The sequence below is a fragment of the Rhinatrema bivittatum genome, chromosome 8, assembly GCF_901001135.1.
Source record: "Rhinatrema bivittatum chromosome 8, aRhiBiv1.1, whole genome shotgun sequence".
Classification (NCBI taxonomy): Eukaryota; Metazoa; Chordata; class Amphibia; order Gymnophiona; family Rhinatrematidae; genus Rhinatrema; species Rhinatrema bivittatum.
The window spans coordinates 13,632,140-13,657,816 of record NC_042622.1 but is presented as its reverse complement, the minus strand read 5'-3'; the positions used below and the strand labels follow the sequence as shown (position 1 = coordinate 13,657,816).

The 25,677-nt window shown below is 51.8% G+C and overlaps 1 protein-coding gene across 5 annotated transcripts in view; it reads right to left on the bottom strand.

Annotated features, from left to right (window-relative positions):
- LAMA5 (laminin subunit alpha 5) overlaps positions 1 to 19,288 on the bottom strand; it is a 241,584-nt gene extending 222,296 nt beyond the window's left edge. For 2 of the 5 annotated variants that reach the window (XM_029611754.1, XM_029611755.1), the window contains exons 1-2: positions 18,812 to 19,283; positions 11,312 to 11,464 (exon numbers count right to left, since the gene is read on the bottom strand). In XM_029611754.1, coding sequence (XP_029467614.1) covers positions 11,312 to 11,464; positions 18,812 to 19,060 — 402 coding nt within the window. In that variant the 5' untranslated portion in view covers positions 19,061 to 19,283. Of the gene's footprint in view, positions 1 to 11,311; positions 11,465 to 16,784; positions 17,079 to 18,811 lie in introns of those variants that run through there. The other 3 variants (XM_029611751.1, XM_029611752.1, XM_029611753.1) reach the window with 3 other exon arrangements.
- Positions 19,289 to 25,677: the final 6,389 nt, after the last annotated feature.

Below are 25,677 nucleotides of genomic sequence, written 5' to 3'. Positions count from 1 at the left end.
GAAACTCAGGATAGAAGGAAAAGATTTATAACTTTAGCTAATATTGCGAGAACTTTTGGAATTCAAATTATGATATGATTCCCATGCAAATGTGTCATGCGGGTAGATGGAGTGAAATATGTGTATTTTGATCCATCTCAATTAGAGAGATTTTTGGAAGAGCGGAGGAACCGAAATGTGGAAGCTTAATACCCAATTTATTAATTATAAATAATACTGGATAGTAGGATTTATACTCTGTTTTCTTTTCTGTTATAGTGAGTAAATACTATTAACATAAGTTGTATTATAAAATTGCTCGAGGAGCTCCCCTTTGTTTGGTATCTAGAAAGCAGGTGACTTATTATGATCCTATATTATTAGAGTTGTATGTATAAAATAAAATGTATACTTGTTTTCTTCAATAATATTCAATGTTAATAATTGGATAATGTATTTTGAAAATTTACAAATAAAGAATAAAAAAAAACCACAAGAGTCCATTCACAGGGACACAAAGACAAGGCCACACCTTCATGGGGGATCCTACTCCTGCTCCTCCTTAGAGCAGAACATGTGAAGAGGCAGGCTGTACTGGTGAGGCAGGCCAAGCATTAAACACAAGAGTCCACTCACAGGGACACAAAGACAAGGCCACACCTTCATGGGTGATCCTACTCCTGCTCCTCCTTAGAGCAGAACATGTGAAGAGGCAGGCTGTACTGGTGAGGCAGGCCAAGCATTAAACAGAAGAGTCCACTCACAGGGACAAGGCCACACCTTCATGGGGGATCCTACTCCTGCTCCTCCTTAGAGCAGAACATGTGAAGAGGCAGGCTGTACTGGTGAGGCAGGCCAAGCATTAAACACAAGAGTCCACTCACAGGGACACAAAGACAAGGCCACACCTTCATGGGGGATCCTACTCCTGCTCCTCCTTAGAGCAGAACATGTGAAGAGGCAGGCTGTACTGGTGAGGCAGGCCAAGCATTAAACACAAGAGTCCTTTCACAGGGACACAAAGACAAGGCCATACCTTCATAGGGAATCCCACTCCTGTACCTCCTTAGAGCAGAACATGTGAAGAGGCAGGCTGTACTGGTGAGGCAGGCCAAGCATTAAACACAAGAGTCCACTCACAGGGACACAAAGACAAGGCCACACCTTCATGGGGGATCCTACTCCTGTTCCTCCTTAGAGCAGAACATGTGAAGAGGCAGGCTGTACTGGTGAGGCAGGCCAAGCATTAAACACAAGGGTCCACTCACAGGGACACAAAGACAAGGCCACACCTTCATGGGGGATCCTACTCCTGTTCCTCCTTAGAGCAGAACATGTGAAGAGGCAGGCTGTACTGGTGAGGCAGGCCAAGCATTAAACACAAGAGTCCACTCACAGGGACACAAAGACAAGGCCACACCTTCATGGGGGATCCCACTCCTGCTCCTCCTTAGAGCAGAACATGTGAAGAGGCAGGCTGTACTGGTGAGGCAGGCCAAGCATTAAACACAAGAGTCCACTCACAGGGACACAAAGACAAGGCCACACCTTCATGGGGGATCCTACTCCTGCTCCTCCTTAGAGCAGAACATGTGAAGAGGCAGGCTGTACTGGTGAGGCAGGCCAAGCATTAAACACAAGAGTCCACTCACAGGGACACAAAGACAAGGCCACACCTTCATGGGGGATCCTACTCCTGCTCCTCCTTAGAGCAGAACATGTGAAGAGGCAGGCTGTACCAGTGAGGCAGGCCAAGCATTAAACACAAGAGTCCACTCACAGGGACACAAAGACTAGGCCACACCTTCATGGGGGATCCTACTCCTGCTCCTCCTTAGAGCAGAACATGTGAAGAGGCAGGCTGTACCAGTGAGGCAGGCCAAGCATTAAACACAAGAGTCCACTCACAGGGACACAAAGACAAGGCCACACCTTCATGGGGGATCCTACTCCTGCTCCTCCTTAGAGCAGAACATGTGAAGAGGCAGGCTGTACTGGTGAGGCAGGCCAAGCATTAAACACAAGAGTCCACTCACAGGGACACAAAGACAAGGCCACACCTTCATGGGGGATCCTACTCCTGCTCCTCCTTAGAGCAGAACATGTGAAGAGGCAGGCTGTACTGGTGAGGCAGGCCAAGCATTAAATGCAAGAGTCCACTCACAGGGACACAAGGGGCTGAAGGTGTGGTGGATCAGGCCTGCAAGTCCAGAAGGGGGGGGGGAGGTTTCTACTTGGCTGGCTATATTTTATTTATTTAAAGTCTTTTCTATACCGTCGTTAAGGTAGGTGCCGTCACAACGGTTCATAGTTTAAATAAGGCCAGCTAAGGTAATCATAATTTAGGCATTCCTAATGTTAATCGGACACCAGATAATGCTGAATATTGTGTATTCTGGCCTAGTCATCCGGCTAACTCTGTTCTGCCCCTGGACAGCCCTAACTTATCCGGCTAAGTTTTCAGGCAACTAACGACTTAGCTGGGTAACTCAGGGGCAGTTAAACAGGCGGGAATTTCAGACTGCTTTGAATACGGACCTCGTCAGCTTTTGTTTATTCTGTTCTGACCTATGGAAGGGAGTTTTGACTCCTAAAAGCTGCTCTAGAAATGAATTAAGTTGGTCCAGTGACAAGGTATCAGCTTCCTATTTGTCTTGCCTGTTAACCTTTGCCTCCCTGCATTCTAGTTTAACACCCAATCTCCGTACTTGATGCGAGTGAGGAAGAGGCAAGCCAGCTGTGAAGAACATCAGCCCGAGCCCTCAGGGACCAAGGCCTGAGGAAGCCATGGATGTCAGAATAAAAAAAAAAGAAATAACGAGCAGAGTCATGGACAGCGCTAGTACGGGTTTTATGGCGAGAGCAACGTGCAGGCGTCACAGGAAACAGCAGGCAGGTTTATCAGACGCCCCGTGAAAACCTCAATCACCTCCGGGGCCTGCAAACGCCAGCGGCCGCCCGAGCAGAAATGGAAGAAGGGAATGGGCCTGGCAGGAGATCTGAGCCATTTCTGATACCCCCCTGAGATAGTCTCACAGTAAGTACCCCCAGCGAGCGCTGCCACCTGCGAGTGCCACGGACATCACGGGAGGAGCTGGGGTGAGACTCTCAGCTCTGCTTATTGAAGCTGGGGCCAGGAGGAGCTACGGGGGTGGGGGCGTCCTGTTCTGCAGTGGAGCCCGTGGGCTGCCTGCTCCACGCTGTGGCCAGGTCTGAGCCCACCCAGCCCAGGGGGAAGCCAACTGCATTCTGAGAGGGAAGGGCGTGGGGAGGAGGCAAGAGGCAGGGCAGGGCAGAAATGCCAGGGAACGGGCTACGAGCAAGATGAATAAAGGAAGGGGCTGAGTGGCGCTCAGCGGTCAGACTGAGGAGCAGGGCAAGCACCCACCACCCCTCCCCCAGACTCAGTGCAAGAGTTTAGTCCTAGTCCCACTCATGTCGGCTTTATAACAGCGGAAGAGCTGTAGATTTGTGTTTGATGGGGATGAGGAGAAAGTATTGCCCCCACCTGCCCTTCGGCTCTCTGGGATGACAGCGTGATCCCCTCTCCAGAGGGGTGGAGGTCAACTAACCGCCCTGCACCCAAAAAGCAGGCTCTGAGCTCTTCAGCTCAGGCACTCCTGGGAGTACCGCGCGTATCTCGCAAGGCTGTAGGCACGGTGCTGCACTCAACAAACGGGGACCAGTGCGGGATGAGGAAACACAAGGAGCTTCGGTGACCTTGCCCCTGGCTGAACTCTTTACCTTCCTGTCTCTCTCACTCTCTGCAAGGAGAGGCCAGCGAGGCAGGGCGGGTGGGTTTCTGCTGCACCGAGCTCCCCTCTCAGCGCCAGCGTCACTTCCCAGCTCTTCCTCAGGTCAGCAATTCAGCGCACGCAGAACAATGCGCCTCTGACGTCCGGGCACACGGGGCAAGGACAGCGTTTCCCCTGGCCCTGGCAGGCAGGAGGTCTCCAGCCCCAGAACGTCCCCTCCTCTCCCAGGGTGGGTGAGAAAACTATTAACAAGAAACGGGCAGCATGGGACCCGAAAGCTAACGTCCTACTGCTGCACTACTGAGAATTCGTCTTCTCATCTATCTACAGCAATTTACCACTGCCCGATTACCATCCGGCCGTTAATAATTCTTATTTATCCTACACACGTTGGAAGACAATTGCAGAGACTTTTATCACGGCTGGCAAAACAGAAAACCCCAAAGGGAGAGCAATCAAGGCCCTAAAACTAGGAGTCAGGAATGAAAGCACAGAGCTGGCCTGAGATCTCTGAGTCCGTGGCTGTGGTTAAGGGCCAGGCCTGTGGCTCCGTGGCAGCACCGTGCCCAGAGAGGGCCCGGTTTCATGCCCTCGCCCGCCGGGCCCCTGTTCCTCAAACTGGACAGGACCAGGGCCCATGGCTTCCGGCGAGGGGGGGGAACCATGATCGGGGCGTTTCACGGCGGTGCTGGGAGGGTGGGAGAATAAAATGGGAAACCCCCCCCCCCCTCTCCGGCTTGCAGGGAATGAGGGGAGCCCGGTGAAGGCGGTTCCGACCGGGCCAAAAAATTCACAGCAATCCTGCCTTCAGATCTGGACGCCCACGGCGGCCGAAGCGGAACTTGTTCACTCAAAACTGAAGAACACACAGACGGGAACCAATTCTAACATCCCAGGGTTACAGGAAGAGAGCATCTGGTGGTGACGGAGGCTCAGCGGTGATTTATCAAGGGGAAAACCATTACATAAATCAGGGCCCGGGCACAGAACAAAAAAAAAAAAAAACCTGACAAAGGGCTTTGGTGCACTGCTGTAACCTGCACGGCGGGGGAGCCAGGACTCTGCCGTCCGTGGAGAATAAAGCCCTGGAGAACGGTAGCCCGGGGCAACGCATGAACGCAGCGCGTGCGAGCGTGCACGGCACCGGGGGCGCCATGCACGGAGGACAGGCCCCCGGAAGCCCACGGCGCGCCAGGCAGAAAAACGCGCGACGGCAAACGGCGCGGCGGTCACAACGCGGAGCAGGGCACATTGCGGCCGACAGGTCCGCGAGAACGCAGCAGACTAAACTTTCCACTTCTGGAACAGGGGTTTTATAGACGAGCGCCGGCTGCGAAAAATGTGGCATCCGCCTGCCACCCTGCTCAGACTGCTTAAATCAGCAAAACGATCGTCTCTGTCTCCAGCATCAGCCGGTCCCGGGGAGCTTGGAAGGATTATTTCACTCTCAACTTATTGCTCAGACAGTGCAAGTGGCCAAGGCACCGAGCCCGAACCGGAGCTGAGTGAAAGGGGAGCGGGTCTGGGGATCAGGAAGGCCGGCGAAGCACCTGGACCTCAAGAGCATGCGGAAGAAGTGTGGGCGGAAAGCAGAGAGGAACAGAAACGACCCCTGGGTGGAAGGGGCCAGAGCCTGAGAGGCGTCTTTAAGCTGCCACACACCTCACACTTCCGGGGTAATTTTAAAAGGGAACGCGCGTGCGCCATAAACGTGCGTTTCGGCGTGCACGCAGAGGGACGCTGCGGTTTTAAATTGTGCTGGCACGATAGCGCGCATCGTTTAAAGTACCCCCTCCCGCGCGTATTTCGGCAAGGGCTTCGGCGGCTCTTGCACGCGTGCGCAGTTGGATTTTAAAACCTGCTCGCGCGAGGGGAAAAAAATCAGTTTATCCAGGTAGTGCAGCAGTTTGCCCAGCTCATGTCGAGGCCTTCAAGACCCCTCTGGTTCTTCATCCTACAAGCCCCTCCCCCCACGTGACCGCGAACCCTCCCGCTGTGCTAAAGCCCTAAACCTCGAGATCTCCAGACGCGCTCCCCACAGGGCCGGAAGTAAAGTTACGCGGATAACAGGCTCAGCTTTGTTACAAGGCGGTCTTACGCGCCCAAGTCTTGACCCGGCCCCTTCTTCTTGATGCGTGCACGGTTATGGGTGCGTGCACATGGCCTTTTTTGCGCAAGCAATGCTTTTAAAAATTGACCGGTTTGTATTTTACTGAGCTGTGAGCTGCAGCAGGAATGAGATTTTGGACAAAATGAGCAAATATATATGTGTGTGTGAGTGTGTGTGTGTGTGAGTGAGTGTGGTGTGTGTGTGAGTGAGTGTGTGTGTATATGTGTGTGTATATGTGTGTGTGAGTGTGTGTGAGTGTATGTGTGTGTGTGTATGTGTGTGTGTGTATGTGTGAGTGTGAGTGTGTGTGTATGTGTGTGTGTGAGTGTGTGTGTATGTGTGTGTGAGTGAGTGTGTGTGAGTGTGTGTATGTGTGAGTGTGTGTATGTGTGAGTGTGTATGTGTGAGTGTGTGTATTTGTGAGTGTGTGTGAGTGTGAGTGTGTATGAGTGTGAGTGTGTATGAGTGTGTGAGTGTATGTGTGTGAGTGTGTGTATTTGTGTGAGTGTGTGTGTGTGAGTGTGAGTGTGTGTGTATGTGTGTGTGAGTGTGAGTGTGTGTGAGTGTGTGTGTGTGAGTGTTGCATTAATTAAAGGACAGCAAATCTGACCTGACAGCATCGCCCAAAGGGAAAAGCACAACAGCAGAAATTAGATTTGCCTCCAAGTCACAGAAGGCAAGAACTGAAGTCGATTTACTCTAACAAGAACTGGAAAGCCAGCATGGGGCTGACCCGATGGCCTGGTCACTGCACTGCCGTGCGGGGAAATCTGGCTCGGACGTTTCCAGACACGGGCGCCTGCTCCATACATTGGCAGAGGAGGCGGCATTCAGGGCCACTGGGGGCAGGGAGCATCCCAGCTCTTGCACAACCGTGACGCCCTACGGGTCGGGGGGGACCACAGCTTGCGTCGCCTTCCGAGGATGATGGCTGCAATGGCCGGGGGCGCCGGAGAAGGAAGACGGAGCCGGGCTGGAGGAAGCCTGGGACGCCTCGGCTTTGAATCCCCCCCGCCCCCGTTATAAATGGCGGTCAGCACGGAAGGGGCAGGTGCTGGGGTGGAAGGCGAGGCCCCCGCCCCAGTCTCTTCGTCTCCCGAGGACATTAATGGCACTGGATGAAAGTGACAAGGAGGGGAGGGTCCATCCGCGCCCCCAGGGATTATTTGCTCTTCTAGGCAATTAAAGGGAATTCAGATGCTCTGGTCAGGACAGGACACAACCAAGCCCAGGGCCTGGTGACCCCCCATCATTAACCCCCCTGCTGAGCTACCTCGTTAAAGCAAACCCACAGGAACGGGAAGGGTGGGACCCAGACTCCCTCCGCTTACCCGGGAGAAAGCAGCAAGTCCCGGGCATTAATCAGAGAGAGAACAGCAACGAGCCCGGCAGACAGAGCTGCACGCAGGGCAGGCCAAGGCAGAGGCAGGCGTCACACCGGCGCCGCCGCTCCGAATGCCTCCCAGCCATTCATTCCAGATCCCCTGCCTCGGCCACCTCTGACCTTTCCCCAGCCAGGGCTCACGCTCCCCCACAAAGCCGGCTGCCCCGGGGGCACCTCTCTGCTGCCCGTGACAGGGGAACGCTGCGAGGCGCCGGGAAAGCTGCTCCTTCCGGTCTGCTGGGGAAAGGGCTTTTACCGTCCCCGGCGAAGGGCAACCGCGGGCCGGCTGCACACCCTCCCCTCCAGCATCACATCCAATCAATTGTGTAATAAAATAAATACCAATGTATTCTTTCATGAATCCTTTCTAGAAAAGCAGAGATCAGCAGAACTACAACAAAACAGCAATAATCATAAGAATGAGTGCAGAGCAGAAGAACTAGGCCAGTTCACATTAGAACCCAACATGCAAAACTAAAAATATTCAAATTCTGGTATCACCTCAGCACTGGTATCACCTCAGCACCTCACCTGCTAAACATTTTGTGACGTAACACAAAACCCTACAAAAAAAACAAAAGATACCTAGAACCTTGTCTTTTTTACACTTTCCCAATTCTTTTTTCAAGGTCTTTTTTTGTCTTTCTGCTTCTTCTCTCTCCTCCTATCTTCTTCCCTTCCTCCCTTACATATGCAGGCTCTCTCACACATACACACACATACACAAACACACACAAACACAGGTCCCCATGCTCTCTCTCTCTCTCACACACACACACAGGCTCTCATTCTCACACACACAAAGGCCCCCATGCTCTCTCACACACACACACACACACCAGCTCTCATTCTCAGGCTCCCACACACACACAGGCCCCCCATGCTCTCTCTCTCTCACACACACACACCGGCTCTCATTCTCAGGCTCACACACACACACACAGGCCCCCCATGCTCTCTCTCTCTCTCACACACACACCGGCTCTCATTCTCAGGCTCACAAAACACACACACACACACAGGCCCCCCATGCTTTCTCTCTCTCACACACACACACACAGGCTCTCATTCTCACACACACACAGGCCCCCCATAATCTCTCTCTCTCTCTCACACACACACACACCGGCTCTCATTCTCAGGCTCACACACACACAGGCCCCCCATGCTCTCTCTCTCTCTCTCACACACACACACCGGCTCTCATTCTCAGGCTCACAAAACACACACACACCGGCCCCCCATGCTCTCTCTCTCTCTCTCACACACACAGGCTCTCATTCTCACACACACACACACAGGCCCCCCATGCTCTCTCTCTCTCTCTCTCACACACACACACATACACACACAGACACTGGCTCTCATTATCAGGCTCCCACACACACACAGGTCCCCCATGCTCTCTCTCTCTCTCTCACACAGACACACACACATACGAGAAATGAGCGTCTCACAGTCACCCCTCACCCCTCACTGCCTCCAGTCCCCAGCAGTTTCACACTCACCCCTCACTGTTCCCCCACCCCCACCAGTCTCTCACTACCAACCTTGCTCCTGCTCCTTCCCCCTCACTCACTCATTCCCCTTCCCTCTTAATCACTCCTCCTACCTTTCAATACTTCCCCTCCCCTCTTACCCCCTTCTCTCTCATTACTCCTCCATTTCCTTTCCATTCCTTCTCTCTCTCACCTCTTCCCTTCCACTTCTCTCACTCCCCTTCCCTCTTCTTCCCTGTCACTATTCCTCCCTTTTTTCTTTATCACTTTCCTTCTCACTCGCTCCTCCTTCCCTTCAATTCCTTCCCTCCTTTACCCCCTTTCCTCTCAGTCACTCCTCTTCCATCCCTTTCCTTTTCTTCCCTCTCACACCTCCCCTCACTTACAACCCCCTCCCCTCCCCTCCCTTCCACTTATTTAGCTCAGTTCCCTTTTCTTCCCCTCCCTTCTCAGTAGGAGGGAATGGAAGAGAAGCTGAGTGAGGCAGGTGGAAAGGTAAGAGATGGGGGGGAGAGGAGCAAGGGAGTGAGACATTCTCACTCCGCCTCCCTTCCCTTTCACAGCCTGTGGTCGTCTTCAGGCCGCTGGAGGTGGTGCTCTCCAGGGCCATTCTTTGCCAGGCCGTCGTGGTCCTGGTCAGCCCACAGGGGGTGGAACCCTCACAGGCAAATCTTGAACACGCCGCTGCGGTTCTGCTCATGTGCCCCGCAAGGGGGGGGGGGATCCCTGCCAGCACGTCAAAACCGCGCCGCTATTGGTTTTTTTTTTGCTCCTGTGCCTGCGGGAACTGGAATCCCCGCGGGCAGGTCATCTCCGCACTGCTGTGGTGTTGGGCCCCTCTCTTTGGGGTGGGCCTGAGTCCAAGGCTGGTGGAGCAGAGCCACTGAGGCACATGCACGCGCGCCGGCTGTGCTCGAGCGACCTCTTAGAATTAGGAGCCTACTTATGTGCTAGCGGCGTACATTAAACCATACGCAGGTACGCGCGCCCACGGCGGGGAGCAGCATAGAAAGGAGTCGGCTGGTGCTTGGGGAAGCAGCCGCTGGCGGCCTTGCCTCTGACCCCGCATTCCTCCTCCTCAGCTGCTGCTTCACTTGGCATCGTTTGCAGGGACATTTCCGAGATGTGCGGGTGAACTGCTCGAGCTCTGCGGAGGAAGGAACTCTTTGGGCCTTTTAAGTGCTCTCACGGATTTCTTTCCTCTGCGACAGACTGCATCGCGCCACGAAGCCGTTGTATAAAGTCACAGGGCTCCCGCGCCCCCATCGCCTTTCAGTGGCAGAAGACGCGCGTGCGTAGCTGCAGGCACTGCCTCGCCCCTCCCCGAGTTGCTGAAAACAAGCCCAAGTCTCCCCCAGGGCTCTCCTCGAATCGGGCACTGCCGGGGTCAGGCCTCGAGGAGAGGTCTGGCAGGGGGCCCGCTTCCAGCAAAGCAGGGGATTGCCTTGCATTAAAGGGTTCCCTAACGCACTATAACAGTGATATTCACTCCCAGTCCCGGAGGGCCACAGACAGGGCAGGTCGTCAGGGTATCCCTCATGAGATAGATGCACATGCAAATCTCACTCCTGCACAATCATTAGGGATATCCTGAAAACCCGACCCAGTTGTGGCCCTCCGGGACCAGAAGCGAACGCCGCTGCATTACAAGATGCAGGGACGCTTGGACCTTGCCGAAAACTGGAAGGTTTATAGGGAACTGCTACCTTTTGTTTTCTTGAAGCAGCAAATACATAAAACTGCTCAGCTGCCACCCCAGACTATCAGCACCCAGGAGCAGAGTGCTGTTAAAGGTCAGCAGCTTCTACCCTCGGGCTTCAGCAGGGAATCTTCCTCTAATCCAGATGAAGATCCTCCACCGCTTTCAACCCTTTACGTGTTAGGCACAGGAGACAGATGTTTTCCCCCGCAACTCAAGTTATAACTAGAGCGTAACAGGAGCCCTTAACTAGCACGTCACTGCCCGGGGCTGTGGGCGTTCACTCCCAATCTCAGGATGGAAGAGCAAGTAGCAATTTGCACTTAAAACCATCCATTGGCACATCCCCCAGGTGACTAGCAGAGTGCAGGAGGCATCAGGAGGCTTCCTGCCTCTATCCATCTTTTCCCCACTTTGCTTCGGGGCTCAGTCCGGATTAACGGACTTCGCAGCCGTCTCCCCAGGCAGCAGCAGCGGCTTGGCATGTAAACCGCCATGCACGAGGTAACATGCACGGGAGTCTGCGCCACGCGGGTACAGCGAATATTCGCTTCCGACATATTTCAACAGGAAGATTTCCCTTAGCACAGCGAACGAGTCTCCAGGAAGGGAAATCAATCGTTCGGTAGCAGAAATGAATCTAGAGGGACAAGAATCAGCAGGTAGGATGCCCACGACAACATCAAACAGTACCGCATCGGTGGGGGCACGTCTGCCACGCACAGCGAGCTGACGCTGACGTCCACCTACGCTTTCAGTCCACGTCTTCGGCAAAAGAGACGTTTCCCGTTAGCATGAGGCGGGGAGAAATGAAACGCCAATCTACGCCAAGAACATTTCAAGAAACACCTTCAAGGTTCATACCGCAGCCCGGCGGCGCCTTACCTGGCCGAGATCCAGAGTGACGTTGATCTCGTTGTACTCCAGGGTGCGGGAGAGGGGAGGGCTCTGCCACCAGCGTTCTGTGCCGTCGATGGCGTTGGTGATGGGGTGCGCCTTATCGATGTCAGCCGACGTGCAGACGTCACAGTACTGCCCCTGTTCAGAAGAAACGCGTAGGCGGTCAGTGCAAGGCCGCAATCACAACTCCGCCCGTAGGGATCCTTCCCTTTCAGATTTTGTTTTAGGTTTTCCCGGGGATTTCGATGTTAAAACAAAACAAAAAAAAAAAATCATGGAAGAATGACTTTCTTATAACACACAAGAAAAAAAAAATCAGTGGAAAAGTCATTTTTACACTGATTTTTTTTTTTTGTTCCAAAGGTTGAAATTCCCAGGAAAAATAAAATAAAAACTGGAAATGGCGGTCCCTATCCATCTGTGAGGCTTTCATCTCCGGGACAACGGGCAAAGCAAAGAAAAAATGGTTCCAATAATTTTGAATTCCGGGACGCCTTTCATGCTAGGAGGAAGGCCAGGAGCTTTTGCAGTGGTGACGCCTCAGACCCTGCCAGCAGGCAGCCGCAGTAGGGGCAGGACGCTGCACGACAGGGAAGAGGGGAGAAGGACGCATTGCCCAACGCAGGCACGCAAGGGTGAGGTGACCTGCGCCAGCAGCACTCAGAGGCGGGGGGGGGGGGGGGGGGGGGAGACAGAGATCCGATCTGCAAGACCCGGTTTACATTTCTGTGCTACAGAGGCAACCTTTGGAAGGGAAGGCCTTCAGCTCTTGCTATTTTTCTGCTTCACTGAAGCTCCTTTGGTAACTATCAGATGTCTGCGCCTCCCACCGAGCTTTCAGGATCTGCCCCTCCCAGGGAACAAGGAAGAGGCCAGCAGGTGACAGAAAACCCAGAGCCGCCTCCGTCTCGGCCCCCTCCTTGTCCCCAGTGGGCGATGGATCGGTGGCCGGGAGGACCTGGGGGGCTCTGACCTTAGCTGCCCCTGCCTCTGTCAGGTGCATGGAAGGCTTTCATCATTAATCTGGTAAAGCCCTAGTGAAGGGTTTGTTAATGGCAGTGCAATAATAATCCTGGAAACCAGTCAGGACAGAGGAGTTTCCCAAAACACTAAAAGGCGTGATTATATATATAGAGAGAGGATGTTTCTCATAAACAAGAAATGTATGAAAACCCTGGGTAAGGTGTGACCCCATGACAGAGTGCTCGGGAAATCACAGAGTCGTGGGATAGGAGGCAGTGGAGAGGTAACTGGTTAAAGATAGCAGAGAGAGAGCTCCAAATGGTCAGTTTTCCAAATGAAGATGAGATCTGTACTGGGACCAGTGCTGTTTAACTTATTCATTAATGATCTGGAAAAGAGGCAGTGAACGAGGTGATCAAATATGCAGGTGACAGAAAATAATTCAAAGCACTCAAAACATGAACTGATAGTGAGGAAACGCAGGAGGACTTAAGAGACTGGGGAACTGGGCATCTAACAATGCAAAGTGATGCACAAAGAGCAAAACAACCCTAACTCTATATACACGCAAAGTCGGCTTCACATTAGGAGTTAACGCCCAGGAAAAAGAAACTGGGGGTCACTGTGGAGACCATGTTAAAATCCTCACTCAGTTCAGTGTGTGGCAGCTGTCAAAAAAAAAAAAAAAAAGCAAATAAAATGTTAGGAATCACTCAGAAGAGAAAGCAAAACTGGGACTATAATAATGTACAGCCGGTCGCCCCCATCTCAAAAGAGAAGAGACGCATGGAGATGGCCTGACTGTCCTCTGAAGAAATACTCGTCAGGCTTGGAGAAGAGATGACGCAGAGGGGAACCTGACAGAGCTTTATCACATCAGGTGTGGGAACGCTTACTCACACTATGAAACGTTACATTCCCTAGTCCTAGCGTATTGAAAAGAAGCTGAAGGAAATATGTTTTCACTCAACGCACAATTAACTCATGGAATTTGCTGCTCGATGTAGTACAACTTAGTTTAAAAAAAAAAAGATGTGGACAAGGTTTTGGAGGAGGAGGAGGAGTCCTTAAATAATCAGCTTCAAGTCAGATGGAGTTTGGTTCCCCCACATCTTAATTCCTGCAGAGAGCGGCATGAAATGGACTCTCACATCGGGATCTGCCAGGTACTTCCGGGCGGCCGGGGCCTGGCCACTGTTGGAGAAAGGACCCAGTTCTAATGTCCTTCAGAGCCAGGCCATGTCACGTCAGGCTGCCGACCTCAAACGTTTTGGGAGTGCGGTACATGGCCCCCCCTCATCATGTCTAGGTCAGACTAGGGCAATGCACTGCCTAGTGGACTTCCATACCCCAGGCTGAGAGCACTCGGTTTTCAAAACTCTGCAGCCCAGCTAATAACGGGCTTTTGTATTACGGACCGTTTTATATCAGCCTTGAGGCCTTTGCACTGGTGGCTACCAATTAAAATGTGATGCCAGTTTAAGCTGCTGCTTGCTTTAGCGATCCCAGGGATGAGAGATCAGGGCCCGCCCTATCTCCGTGATCTTCACAAACGTGCTCACCACAGGGATGCAGGCTCTGCGTGGTACCGCGATGCCTAAAGCTTTACCTCTAGCTCATGATTAGCCCCTCTTTAAGGAAATCTTAAAAACGTGGTTGTTCCAAACTGAGTTTGAACATTATATTTCAGGTTTGTACAGTGCTCTGGGATTGAGAGGGCATTAAATATATTGTATTTCCTAAATGCCTGTTAAGTCTGCAAGCGGCTCTGGGTAACCTTTTAAACCAGTAAGGTGGGATGCAGATCTAAAGACAAGAGGTTATGGTTAAATACATTACGTAGTGGTGCCATGTCTTACATTCATGATAAACAATTCCACAGAGATGGGAGAGGGCCGGAATTCAGCCTCTATCCAGCTGCACAACTGAGCCAGATCAACCTTATCTGGCTAACTTGGTGAGATATTCCGTGGCACAGCCGCACCACTGAATACACTCAGCTATCACACGGGCCAATACAGTGCAATCGCGGGAGAGCGGGCGCGCGCTCAAGACACTCTCCTGTGCGCACGATAGAGTAAGTTAATTTATTTAAATTAGGCCCGGCGGTAAAAAGAGGCGCTAGGGACACTAGCGCGTCCCTAGCGCCTCTTTTTGGACAGGAGCGGCGGCTGTCAGCGGGTTTGACAGCCGATGCTCAATTTTGCAGGCGTCGGTTCTCGAGCCCGCTGACAGCCACGGGTTCGGAAACCGGACGCCGGCAAAATTGAGCGTCCGGTTTTCGACCTGCCAGCCGCAGGCCCATTTTAAATTTTTTTTTTTATTTTTTACTTTTTTAAACTTTCCGGACCTACGACTTAATATCGCCATGATATTAAGTCGGAGGGTGCACAGAAAAGCAGTTTTTACTGCTTTTCTGGGCACTTTCCCAGTGCCCGGAGAAATTAGCGCCAACCTTTGGGTAGGCGCTAATTTCTGAAAGTAAAATGTGCGGCTTGGCTGCACATTTTACTTTCTGTATCGCGCAGGAATAACTAATAGGGCCATCAACATGCATTTGCATGTTGCAGGCGCTATTAGGTTCGGGGGGGTTGGACGCGCATTTTGGACGCGCTATTACCCCTTACTGAATAAGGGGTAAAGCCTAGCGCGTCGAAAATGCACATCCAAATGCCGGCTAACAGTGCGCTCCGTCAAGAGCGCACTGTACTGTATCGGCCTGACAGCCGGCCAACTTTAGAATAACTGAATAGAAGTCTCTGGAATACACTACCTGTCCACATGTCCACACTACCTGTCCACATGCGACTTGAACCCTGTGCATTTAAATTCAAAAAGAAATTAAAAACTCTCCTGTTCAACCATGCTTACACAGAATAACTCCTTCCACTCCCCCTCGCAGTCCCCTTTCAGGTAACCTCCTTATTAAGGAGACTTTCATTGTAAATTGTTTTGGTTATTACCTTCTTGTTCTCCTATCCTTCCTACTGCCTTTCTGTTCTTCCCCCGCCCAGTTACATTCCCCTGTTGCAATGTATTTTCCAATCTTTCAGTTACTATGTGAACCGGTATGATGTCCCCACAAATACCGGTATATAAAAGTTTCTAAATAAATAAATAAATAAAAGTCCTAGATTTACCTGGCTAACGCTGCTGCGTATCAGCACTTATCCAGTTACGTTAGCCAGACAAGTGCCCCCGCCCTGGATCCCACCCCTCAGTTTTCAGTTGGGTAAGACGTTAGCCGGTTACGTGGCAGCTGCTGACCGCAGCCGGGTATTCAGAGGGCGCCATTTCGCCCGGTTACCTGTCGCTGAATATCGGCACCTGTGTTTTCTATTTAATTTGTTTTATTTCAAGCATTGTATCTTATTTATCGTTGTATGATTGTATTGTATTTCTGTGGCATACATCACTGGGAGAGGTTTTTTTTTGGAAAAAGCAGTTTATGAACAGGACAAAATAACTAAAAGAAATTGGGGAGCACTGCTGATCCCGACCCAGAACCTGTTTTGTTTTTTTCAGGGTGGGGGGGGGGTTCCTTAGAGAATCCCCCTGCTAAAGAGTGTCCTTAAAACTCAGTGTTTTACGCAAGCCTGAGGGAAGATCGATAGTGCAAAGGAGGCGACCCTGCCAGCCGGTGGTACTCAGGCACTCTCACCTCAGAGCCGCTGGCCTGCATCCCATTCCTCTACCACAGCTGCAGGGACAATTCTTTTCCTTTACTTTTTATTGTTGTTGTGTTTTGATTTTTTTTTTTTTATTTTGATTTTTTTTTTTTTAGTTTTCAGACTTTTTTTGCTTCTTTTCCCTTCGTCTGATTTTTTGCTTTTCTTGCACAGGTGACCTGGCTCCTGGAACCTTTTCCAGCTTTAAATTCTGGGATGGTCTTCTTGCTATTCTCTCTTTGTGAGCCATTTCATACGCAAAGAACTTTTACTCTTTAGAAGGACGCTTTACTCCTCCTGCTTTGCCGATGGGGCTGTACTGGAATCGGGTCCCCGAGGGGTGGGCCGGGAGGCAGATTCCCAATCTCAGTCAAAGGCCGAAGAAGGGATCGTCCTCAGCTCGCGCCTAATCCGAGCCAAAAAGGTCAGGAGGCGCGCACACTGCACTTCGGCTTTTGCAGTGCAGAATCGAAAACCAAAACCCCAAGAAATATCAGGCTCGGCCAAACGAAATGGCTTTGATATCTTAACATTCTTTTTTAAAAGATCATTTAAGTGAAGCTCCTTGGTTTGGTTTCAGTTTGAGGCGGATGGCGCCGTGATGGGCAGGGACTGCGCCAGAGTCCGGGGATGTAGTTAGGGTTCGGCGGGATCAGCGTTTACAGCTTTCCTGCTGCACTACAAGTGGCAAATTAAAAAAAAAAAAAAAAAGCATGCAAAGGAAATCCAATCACTGTAAAAGCTTTGATCTGCAAACTAAGTTAATTAAACTTCTGCACAAAGGAGATTACATTTCTGCGCCTGCATGGAGGGAGAAATTAACTCACTGCTTTCAGCTCAGATTGAAGGGAGGGGACTGGCTCATCGCCCTGAGCTGCAGCCCGGTCTTCACTTTGCATATTTTTGGCTGCTGCACCACACGAGTAACTCATCCTGCCAACACTTCCCCTCCTCGCGGAGCTAGGCCTTCCCTGGGATCTGAAAGCCAGAGAGCGGGAGAAATGGACGCCCGAGCTGTCTCACTGGGGTGCATCAGGAGCTCACCCCACAGCTTTGCTTTTGGGGGAATTCGTTTTCTTTCTCTTGATTTCAGCACACAAACACACACACGGCTCGGCAGACTGCTATCGTGGGCCTGGGGGATGCCGCGGAGGCCAGGGGGGGGGGGGGGTCACGGTTTGTGGCCGCTGCAGTGGTTTGGCCTGACTTGGAAGGAGAGCAGAATAGGGCGAGGAACCCGCAGGCTTCACGGCACCAACGGGCCCAGTGCAGGCCTGGATCCAGCTCTCGGTCAAAAAATGTAAGGAAGGAAGGGTTTCGTTCTACCAAATGATTGGGAATGAGAGCTTTAGGCCTGGCTCGGGTCTGTGCCAGCTGACGTGCAGCCCGGGGGGAGGGCTCTGCGTGCTGACCCCCCCACACTCTTACTGAGCCCATCCAGCACCACATCTCGGGCAGGCAGATGAAATTACTTTCGGCAGTGACTGTGCTGACCCCGTACCCAGTAACACAACAGCACCGGCTGCTGCTCCTCGCACACTGCGTCCTGCCAAATGTACGAGCCTTGCGTGTGAGTCCATGTACCAGAACCATATAAGAATATAAAGAGGTGACCTGCTGGATCAGGCCAAAGATCAGCTGAGCCCAGCTTTTCAGCTGCCAGTTTGGGTCATCGGGAGGTATCTGGCAGGTCCTTTCCCTGTTGCTCACACCCAGAGATAAAGCAGGGGCTTTCCTTAGTCCAAAATCTTTTTGAACCCGACTATGCCAGATGCCTTCACCACATCCTCTCTGGCAGCAAATTCCACAGCTGGATTCTGCACCCAGCAAAATATATATATATATATATATATTTTCAGCAATTTGTTTTAAATCTGCTCACTTTATGGACTGTCCCCTAGTCTAGCCACTATCTGAAAGGATAAATAAGCATGGTGGTCCGGAAAGCAGGAACCACCCCTAAAAAAAGAGATGCCATATTCATGTCAGCCATGCACGTCCCCTGCTGCAGGAGGAAAGCCCCGGCCAGTCCCAGGAGGTGGAGAGCTGCGGGAAGGTGAAACCCGCTTGCGGTGTGGGCCCGCGGATGATTTCATCCTCCCGAAGAGTTGCTGGGAAGCAGAGCGAGCGGCTCCGAATCGAAACTGGCAAGAAGCTTCTCCGCCAAAGCTGCGGCTCCCCGGGGGCTTCCTCCAGCACAAGTTTGCCTGCTGTGGCTGCCCCCCTGTCAGCGCCTTCCGGAAAGCCCGGTTCCCGCAGCTCGGTCCCCGCTGCAAACCATGCTCCGGTGGAAGTCCCTTCCCCTTACGGAGCTGCAAGCCATGGGCTCCTGTTCCGCAGTTTTCCCGCTGCACCGACCGAGGGGGGGGGGGGGGGGGGTGCTGTCAGGTCACCCGGGCTCAGGGAAGCCTTTCCAGATGAACATCGCAGGGACCGGAAAGTAAACCTGTGCCGTCGGGGCGCGATGGGTTGTGAAATCCCCTGAATGTGCCACTTCCCGAAGAGGAATGCAAAAGAGGGGCAGAAAAAAAACAGCAAAACAATTCCCGGAATCTGCAAGGGCGCGCGGCTCTCTACCTGCTCCGGGCCCGGGCTCCCCCGGCCCAGCGCTTTTCAGAGGGGGCGAGTCAGAGAGGGGGAGGGGGGGGGGCAAGGGCGAGCAGAGGCAGGTACAGGGCTCTGCTCCCCCTGATCCTCTGCCTGGGGGCACCAGAATCTTAAATCCAGCCCTGCCCCCCACCCTCTCAACATCTCTTTCGGGGGGGGGGGGGGCAAACATTACCTGAGAACCTCCCCCCCCCGAATGCCCTTTCCAGGGACACTGCCCCGCCCCTCCTCACAGCCAGGCCCTTACCTGGATGGTCTGCCCGGGGTCCCCCGCCGCCGGGCCCCCCACCAGCTTGCAGTACAGGTCCGGCAGGGCTCGGCCGCCCTCCTCCTCTCCGCACGTGGCCGTGGCCCAGATCCGGGTGCCCTCGGCCAGGTTGAAGTAGGGCGGGTGCAGGCTGTGCCCGTTCAGCCCGTTCGTGGGCAGCTCCTGGACCGCCACCGCCGCCCCGAGGAGGGCGAGCAGCAGGGCGCCGCGGCCGCTCAGCGCCCACATGTCCGGCTCCGGCCTCCGGGCAGGGGGGTCGTGGATCTGAGCTCCCGGGAGGCGCTGGAGGATCGGGGATTGCAGCTCTCGGGGGGTGCAGGGGGGCTCAGGATCCGGGAGTAGAGTGCTTAAGGATGTCAGGTGGAAGGGGGAGAGTGGAGCTCTCGGGGGGGTGAGCGATCGAGGCTTTTGCCGGCTGCGGGGGGGGGGGGGGGGGGGGGGGGGGGGATCGGGGATCGGAGCTCTCACGCCGTGCAGGGTAGGGGGAGGGAGGAATCGGGGACTGGATGCAGGGGGGGGGGCGGCTGGGGGTGAGAAGGGTCGGGGATCGGCGCTCTCGGCGGGCGGGGGCAGGGGGAGGGATCCGGTGCAGGAGGAGCGGGGCTGGCCAGGCTGCGTGCGAGCAGACCCGCTCGGGCTGGAGGCTGCAGGTTCCTGTGAGCCACGAGCCGCCCTCCTCCCCGCTTCCCACAATGGACGCAGGGAGAGGGGGCGGGGCGGGGGCGGGGCCTCCGAGGGACCTTAACCCTTTCGCGGGAGCGAGGAGCCGCACCCCCTCCCCTCCCCTCCCCAGCACCACTGGGCACTGCTTCTGCTGCAGATGCTTTTTCCAAGTGGGGCAGAAGGTTTGGATATTTCCAGATGTTTGTAAAGCAGAAGAAACGCTTCCCTTCTGCCGCCTGCAAATGTATTAGTTTGGGGCGAGAACGTTTTCTCACAGATCCTGCTAAATGTGGGATTAGGGTGTCCGGCGGTACAGGTGGCCCTTGCCCTCCCTTTGAGATGGCAGGACTGCTGTGCTTCCTGCCTCGACCCCAGAACACAGCTAACATGCATGGGCTCTATTAGCAGCTATATATAGAGCTGATTTTTGCTTTCAGCCAACGCCTTTTCCTATGGATTAGGATTTGTTTTCCACTGTCTCCTTGTGATACTGATAGGCTCTGGCTGTAGTTATGGGTTCAGTAGAAGATATATATATATATAATTGGGTTACACTATATATATATATATATACTTTTGTCACAGTGTCTTTTTACTGGATTCTTAATATTATTGTGTCTTGTATTATCTTACTTTCTGTCAAGTGATCTGCTTGCAAATTTCTATTACAATTAAATAGTAAAACAGAAACATTGCAGAAATGTACCTTTATTTCAGGAAACGTCTATACAGAATTAAAAGTGGAAGGGAGGAAGCTGTGGTGCCAGCAGGAGCAGCAGGGCCGCTGTCAGGGTACGGGGTATCCTGTGCCCCTCCTCCTTTCCATGAAGTTTCAGGCCCAAAGTACCCCCTGCTGCTGAGATTCTGATAATTAAACTCAACCTCCACTCCCAGTGCAATTCTATAAAAACCATAACTGGATGTAGGGAGAACTATTATCAAAAGCCATATCCAGGGATTATACTGATTTACTCCAGTAAAATGATTTCTTTTAAATTGACCCTGTAGTTTTAAATTAAATTATATAAACATATATATAATACAGATATGTTTCAGAAATAACCTAACAGTATCTGATGAATGTGGCACCTGTGATTTTTAGAGAGAGCCTGCAAAAAGAAAAATCAAGAACTATATACAATGTATACAACAAAAGAAATGATTACTGCATTGGCTGAAGATAGTCTCTGAAGTGACTGGCTAGGCTGAACTGTGACGTTTCCCCTTAGTACTCACCATCTAAAACATGTTTTAATTATCTTATCACCTCAGCAAAAGTGACACATGCTCACTCTATTACCAGGGAGGCGAAGTAACGCAAAACTTTGCAAAAAAAGAAAAAAAAAGTCGCTCAGAACCCATACTGCAAACCTGCCATCCCAAAACAGCACTAACGCCCAGGAATCAAACAGCAAGAATCGCTCCCATGGAAAAGCAACTGCAAACATTGCGCCGGCCCCTAGAGCAGCATTACTGCTCCTCCCAGTAGGGAGAAAGAGTGGCTGAGTATGAGGGTAGGAACCAGGAAAACTACCCCCACTATGGACAGTCCTTGTGACCTTGAGCAAGTCACTTTATCTCCCACTTATCCAATGAAATCCAAGTGGCAGTCGCCGCCACGTCTCTGGATAAATTTATATAGGTGGCAGCGGTAAGTCTGCTAAATCCAGACTGCTTTTCTTTTTCCCTTTTTTTTTTTTTTTAAAGAGGATTTTAAGCGCTAGCACAGTAGCGCTGGAATCGTAGCTCCATCTCTGAGCCAGGGGTTAGGGTTTCCAGCACTGAGAAAGACGACGTTTCGGCAGCGCGCCCCCCCCCCCCCCCCCCTGCGTCAGGAGTACTGCTCAATGCCCTCGTTTGCATGGGATTTCCATGCGAGGGCCGCGAAGCGGGGCTCTCGTTTTAGAGCTTACATTTGTGAGCATGAAACTCCCTGTTGCATCGGCAGAGCCGCGCGCTGGCCCGCGCCCACCTTTCTGCACCAGGCCTGCCAGCGCGTATCTACGGGGGGGGGGGGGAAACGAGGTCGCAGGGCACATCAGTATGACCTGCCTTCAGCTACCAGCGAGACCCGTCTGAGTTAATTCCCGCCTGGGTTCCTTTTTTTTTACTGCACGTGTCGGTCACCTCTTACAAGAGGCCTGCGCGTGATCTCCCAAGCTCACGAGGTCCAAGACTTTTCTCGCCGGGCCTTGAGGGTCAGCGGTAGGATTTACACAGCTGGCTGCCCCCCTCCGGCCCCACAAGATGGCTGATGATGTGGCTCACAGAGCAGGGAGGTTGCCTGTTGCTAAATCTGCCCCCCCCCCCCCCCCCCCCCTGCAGAGCCTCCAGTACCAAAACGAACAAGCAGAAAGAGGGTATGAACCTAGGACAGTACCATTCATCCAACTAACACGCTTAGGGATCATCAGGGCTGAAGAACGCCCATGGCAGCCTTATCTCAGCAGATTTGAGAGCTGAAATAATGTAGGACAAGCTCTGAAATGGAAGGAAAAGGTATTATCCATTTACAGGGAGAAAGCATTCTGTGACTTTTCCTTGCTCCCAGTCCTGCGATCTAACCTCTACACAGCATCTCCTCGAGCCACAAATCTATAAAGCCCCAGCACTGTATACATTCCTGATCCGCAGCACGGGAAGCTGATATCATTCTGAGGAATTCAGTTTTACCAACAGGCCCTGAGAGAAGTGATAGCTCTTTCTGGCAAACGCTTCCAAAGTCTAGAAGGGCTGCTTGTAAAAAAAAAAAAAAAAATCAGAAAAAATGTGCAATCTGTAGGCAGGGAGGCTGCTCTCGCCTCGATACAGTCCAGACCCTCACCTCAGCACCCTCTCTCCATCACCAGATCTCAGACAGATAGAGGGAGAATCTCTCTAACCCCTGGAAAGCAATTATTGTAATGACTCAAGCACGCCAATAAGAAAGCAGGTATTTTTTAAACTGCAGAAATCTGTGGCATGGAGTCTGGATGCCACCCTTCCATTTGGCGGTGAAGTTAATTAGTATCTCTGGGGAGGGCGCAGACTTGGCAGCTGGCTGGCACTGTGCGGTGGAGATGACATTGACATGACATCATGGCTTGTGAGGCCTCAGTGGATTAAATAGTTTAAGCCTCCTTTTTCCATGCAGACAAAGTTGTGTGGCTGCTGTGTTAAGTCCACTTGAATGCACATAAATAAAGATTAACAAATAACAGGAAAACTGGTGAGGAAGTGTCAGACTGCGGATACAGCAGCCTGTTTAGTTCACAGTCTGATGTGTACAATTAGTACTATGTGTTTAAAAGCTCAATCCTAAGGGAACCCAAAAGCCCAGAGTGAGGAGTACATGGAATGCACTGGCATAAGACGTATTCTGACATAATCAAATAAAAAAGTGAAGTAGCCTGTGTCGAAATGTTCAGGCATGTGAGTCTACAGGGAGGATGTGCTGGGAAAGGCCTGCGTCCGAACCCCCTAGAGAGATGTTACATTCCAGAAACCGTCTTCTGTAACAAGCCGGATCCGTGAATCCAGAAAATGGCCCTTGAACACAAATGGAAGCCATGCTCTGCAGAAGCCTGACCGGAGCAGGCATCTGGCACACACAAGAAGCCCATTGCTGATTGGATTGCGAGGTTTCTAAAAGTTTCTAAAAGCTTCTCAAGTTAAAATTTGTCGAGTACTGCTGATACAAAGAAAACCAGAGCTGAAGTCTGCATCCTAACTACCGGCTCCATTCTAAAAGCCCATGAAAACATGAGAGGTTTGCCCCATTTCAAGCATACGGGCAAGATATCCGTGGGGGTCCGAGTCAGACATTGCCCACAGGAAAGTGTCAGCCACAGAGGTCAGGTACGAGCTACAAGAGACCTAAGTTATTGACTAGATTGTCAACATCTGTCCCTGCCATGTAGGACATCAGTTCCCACTGGCAGAACCAGATCCGTAGTGAGAAAAAACCCTAAACGTTTCTGTGGCAAGCAGACAGTTGGCGGAAACATTTACTAAATATTATCCAAAGTTGGTGTGCCCTGCAGACATTGTAAAAAGCTATCACTGAGGAGAGTAGACAGAGGCTTGGATGACCCAGCTACAGGTCCTACTAAGTGATTCCTAACCAGACCTGAGGCGTGACAGCTTGCAGGAGAGCTGCCGTCTGCTCAGACTGACAGCAGGCACCACACTGCAGTTATGTTCCAATTACACTAAACCCATCTAGAGAGAAATCTTTTGTTCACACAGACATCGGTGGCACACACAGACTCATGTCCGTGTACGCTTACCACTCTTGCTCATGCTACTTTCTTTAAATTATAGATAACATCATACAAGCAGAACAAGAAAACATTAGGGATGGGCATGTGTTTGAAATTAAACAGGACATTTTAACAAACTGGCCCATTTTGTTTCGTGTTTGAAAAAAAACAAAAAAAAAGAACAAAATGTCATGTTTTCAATTTGAAAAAGTGTGCCACAAAAAAACCCACTCCCGATTCTCCTGCACCTGCTCCGAATGTTCTTGTTCTTCCTGGAGCAGAAGTTTTCCCTGGTCACTCCTGCTCCGCTGGTAATGTGATTAAAAGTGACACTGGCGGACCAACAACGGTACCATTTTATATTTCTTCTGTACAAAATGGCACCAGTCAGGCTGGTCTCAGGCCGGCACTATTTTATATGGCAAAATTAACAATGGTGCAGCCTCAGTCCACTAGCACCATTTTTAATCGCAGTACCTGTGTGGCAGGGTCTCTAAGCAAACACCAGAAGACTTCGGGCTGCAGTTGAAGAGGCTTGTCCAGGCCCTGGAAAAGGAAGTTCTGCTGTGGGCAGGAAGCAGGAAGAGGAATCACTACTTCTGTCTACTGTGGCGGTGGAAGTAGGAGTTATCATCCCCAGGACTGGCCCAAGGAACTGCAGCAGTGTCTGCCGGTGCAGTCAGAAGAAAGAGGAGGGGATCCTGTTGGACTCGCTGGTTCAAAGGAGGAGGCTGCTGCCATTGCGGGGGAGGAAGAGAAAAAGTGTGCGAGTGAGCGCGTGTGTGAAAGAGTTAAAGAGCGAGTGTGAGAACGAACATGGGATCGTGTAAGACAGAGCGAGTGCATGGGAGAGAGAGGAGTGAGGGTGAGCGTGTGTGTGAGAGAGTTAGAGAAAGTGAGTATGAAAGTGAGCATGGAAGTGTGTAAGAGAGAGTGCATGGGAACAAGAGAAACGAATGAGAGTGAGCATGTATGAGTGAGTGAGTGAGTGAGCAAGTGTGTGCTTCAGTACCTGACTGAAAATGAGCATGTGAGAATGTGTAGGAATGAGAAGAGAGCGCGTGAGCTCGCCCGGCCAGGATGAGGAAACACACTGTAAAATGCTAACAGAGATTAGACTGGGCAACGCGATAATAACAGGGGACTTCAATTTCCCCAGTATTGATTGGATAAAATGTCACATTCTAGATGGTTCGTGCAGCAGCTGGTCACGGAACCAGAGAGGAGGAACAGCACTAGATCTAGTGCTCGGTGGAACTCAGGATCTGGTGCAAGACGGTGCAGCTGGTCATGGAACCACGGAACCAGAGAGGAGGAACAGCACTAGATCTAGTGCTCGGTGGAACTCAGGATCTGGTGCAAGACAGTGCAGCTGGTCATGGAACCACGGAACCAGAGAGGAGGAACAGCACTAGATCTAGTGCTCGGTGGAACTCAGGATCTGGTGCAAGACGGTGCAGCTGGTCATGGAACCAGAGAGGAGGAACAGCACTAGATCTAGTGCTCGGTGGAACTCAGGATCTGGTGCAAGACGGTGCAGCTGGTCACGGAACCAGAGAGGAGGAACAGCACTAGATCTAGTGCTCGGTGGAACTCAGGATCTGGTGCAAGACGGTGGATCTGCATGGCAACACTGATCAGAATGTAATTAAATTGGATATAATTACTGGAGGTAAACTACTGCAGTAGCAGTTAATTGTAGAGAACCTAAAGGAATGATCCATATGTCAAGGGGGAAGAGAGTTAGCCTTCAGAGTGGGCTGAGCTCCCCCATGTGGGGGCAGTAAATGGTGAGTTCCCAGCCTATAGAAGCTGATGATGCCACGTTACTTTGTGGAGTCTTTAATTTACCCTGTTAAAGGTCTTTTCCTATTCCCCATTTGTTTATTTTTTTCAAGGAAAGGACTCTGGGATCTTAGAGGCTGAGAGCTGGGCAAGTGC